Raw genomic sequence first — 3,444 nt, forward strand, 5'->3', positions numbered from 1 at the left:
TATTGTAACATTAATTATTAATTTTATAAAAAATGGAGATAGGTAATTTTCTTTTTTATATTTTAATTTAAAAATTGAGATAGGCATTTTTCTTACCAATAAATCTATAGCAATAAAATAATAAGAAAATGAATATGAAAATAATTTTATTTATAAAAGTAGAACATTTAAGAACTTAATTTAAAAAGATTAATCATGAGGTAGATTATTATAGAAATCGTGATAATCGCTTTCCATGCTTAACTTAAGCTGTTGGAGGTGTCCATATTTTTCTGCTTTAATTTTTAGCCTATTTTTTGTGTAGTATCGGTAAGTTATCTATATTAGTTGCCTTAATAGATTTTATGTTCAACCTTGTTGGAAGAGCTTGCCTTTTTTCTGAATGACGAAGTTTAAACAAAACTCCATCATTTGAGTACTTCAAGGCTTTTATATCGTTTACTAATGGTGTTCCAGCGATTTTTCCTGGTCGAATAGATTTGAAATATTTTAGTTCATCATATTTTTTAAAGAAGTCGTGCATAAGGTACTCAACTTTGTAAGGAGTTTTTTGACATGCTGTTTTGCAAATAAATACGTAATCTGCGGGAATATTGATTTTCTTGTTTCGGATCTTTCTTTCGATAACAGAGTGAACGCTGTCCACTTCCATTTGTGTATGGCCCTTATGTAAATATTTTTGTACCACAGTTACATTCTTTTCCAGTGCAAAATTAAACAGACCATTTGATAAAGTTGTGTTTCTGTTCTGGTATCCACACCCGTCACTCCATAATATAATTTTAATTTCATTTTGATTTTCTAATTGATATTGTTCTAGATGTCCCTTCAGAAAATGAATTATGATGCTTGAAAATTCGTTACTTGTTAATCCGCCTTCAGACTCATTCCACAGGTAGCAATAACCTTGTTTGCGCTTGACGTCAAATATTGTGAAATTATGAACGATTAATTTGGTCTTGTAATAAAGCGAAGAAACATTAGATTTTGGAGAGAGCAAAACCGATTGGAGATCCATTGCTAAGACTTCATCTTGAGACTCTTTATCTGCACTCTTTTCGTTTCTTGCTTCATTTTTCAATGTTATGTGTTCATTGTACTTTTCTTCTGTTAAATTGCCTGTTTGATAAGCGACACAACAGTCGCATAGATCTTTTTTTGGTTTATAAAGCGACAACCTTTTTTTGTCAAATTCCTTATGAAAAGTGGCAATTGATACAGATTTTTCATTACGTGTTTTGCAGTAGTCGTTTTTATAAACCTTATATAAATGGGCTTTAGAATTCCAAATAGGTTCTAAATAGAGCTTAGCGGTAGAAGCCCTACAGTAATGCGACTCTAACTTTGGTAGAGTTTCAAAAAACTCATGCAGCAAACGAACAGAAATATTAATTTTATCAGGTATTTCAGTCTGGTTAAAATGGACTTGGTCGCTATTTTTTGTCCACTTTTTTATAACCCACTCGTTCACCCCTAATGTGTTAAGAAACATTACTTTACACATCCTTAGTCTGGCCTTGCCCAAAAAAAAATTATGCGAATATGATCTTCTAGAAACTTCTCTATATCCTCTCTTTCTACTAGTGGTTTCTACGGACACATGGTTTTTTACGAACATCTTCTTTTCTGCCCAAGTATATTTCCAGAACTGCGTAAAAATAATTTCTCTCTCATTTTCCGCTATCTGTCTACATTTCAAAATACATTTTGGATTTGCACTTAGTTTACAGTTACAGGCCTCTTTTAGTAATCTTGGTTCCTGTACAGTATCATACCTCCACTTCCTTTTTTTTCCCTAAATAGGATTTTCCTTTTTCTCTATTTATTCGGTTTCTATTTTCATACCATTCGTTTCTGTTTACTTCGTATTTTGTTGATCGTTTTCGTCTTGGGTTTTCATCTTCCAATATGTTGTCGTCCGGTAAATTACTTGGCACGGCAATAGGGTCATCTTCTGAGTCAGAGGTATCCTAATTTTTTAAGGCTGGATTAAAATCGGGATCGTTATTATCCGTTTCTCCATAAATGTTTTCCTTAATCAGTGTCTCGTGAATATTGATAGTTACCTCAGATCTACTAGGTTGTACTGCTGAACAGGAAGGTATTTCATTAAATATCCGGTCAACTTCCATATTGAAGTCCACTGAAGCTAATGTTTCTTCTAAAAATAAAACTTAGATAGTGAAATGACACTCTCAATCATATTAATCCTACCCCTTCTGTCCTTTACCAGCATTTGAATTTCTTGTTCCTCAGATAATATACATTCAGCATTATTGGATGCAACCATAAGTTCGCTTATTGGTACATCTACAATTAGATGCCAAGTTTGTTTAGCTACATAGAGGTTTAATGATTACTTACCACCATTGTTTAAAAATATAATTTCGGCTTCTTCAATGGTTTTCGATAGATCTAAGTTATAACTATCATTATTTTTTAAGGTTGCATTGAAATCCGGATTGTCGCTAAATGGTTTTTTATATACGCTATTTTTAACTGGCGCTTCGTTAACATTGCATTGTGTATTACTTTTTACAACGTCCAATGCTTTAAAGATCCTGTCAATTCGCCTTGCCATGGTCTAAAATAAATAAACCGAACATGGTCTATAAACGTTTGAAATTGATATATAAGCGAGTATATAAGCTTATGTTCTACACGAATGTAGAAGAAATCGCTCTAAGAGTGTAGAATCAGCCATTTAAGCATGTTTTAGACTCTAGTTCTTTTGCAATAAAATCATTCGAAATTAACAGATGGTTTAGACTGACCCTGTTTACAAAACCGATAGATATATTTAATATTTGGTATAAGCTGTTCATTTAACGGAAGCGTATACTTGATTAAACAAAATATTTTCTGTAATTGAAAAGCAGGTTAAAATATGTTCATAAATCTATAACAAACGTGAAGAAAAGTACTTATGTCCTATGTGAGTAAATGTAACTATACTAAAAATATAAAACACGAAAACTGCGTAACTCCCTTAAAAATAATATTTTGCCTTTACCGCTCTGTTTATTAATTTTGACTCTAAAAATGTACTGTACCTAATAAATAGAAATTACTCTTACCTTATAAGAGTTAATTATACAAAATAAGATGTTAGTATCACTGCAGCAAAGCCAATAAACCACATAACATTGTTATACATGTGTTCACCATGAAAATGTATAACAAACCGACGGATTTACGGATTTTGCCGATTGAAATTGGCGGGAAAGGAGATACGAGGTTTTCTACTTATGGAATGGCAAATAAACCGATTTAATTTTGGATATACGGATTTCTGCAAGTCATGGGTTGTAATATTTCCTACCAGATGGCACAAAAATGTCATTTTATGAAAAATGTGGAGTTACGCATTTTGCCGATTAAGGCGACGATATGCGTGTTAGCCAAATACGTTTAAATAAAATATACGACGGCCTCCCCATAAGC

General features: G+C 32.2%; 1 protein-coding gene across 1 annotated transcript; it reads right to left on the minus strand.

The window, feature by feature from the left end:
• Nucleotides 1-289: 289 nt before the first annotated feature.
• Nucleotides 290-2,637, minus strand: LOC115878291. Its single transcript, XM_030894747.1, has 2 exons — nucleotides 2,215-2,637; nucleotides 290-2,161 (listed from the first exon to the last, which is right to left on the minus strand). The coding sequence occupies exon 2, from the start codon at nucleotides 1,616-1,618 to the stop codon at nucleotides 290-292; it is 1,329 nt and encodes a 442-aa protein (XP_030750607.1). The 5' UTR covers nucleotides 1,619-2,161; nucleotides 2,215-2,637.
• Between the last annotated feature and the right edge of the window lie 807 nt (nucleotides 2,638-3,444).

This window comes from Sitophilus oryzae, unplaced genomic scaffold, assembly GCF_002938485.1.
Source record: "Sitophilus oryzae breed Bouriz unplaced genomic scaffold, Soryzae_2.0 scaffold_1508_pilon_pilon, whole genome shotgun sequence".
Taxonomy (NCBI): domain Eukaryota; kingdom Metazoa; phylum Arthropoda; class Insecta; order Coleoptera; family Curculionidae; genus Sitophilus; species Sitophilus oryzae.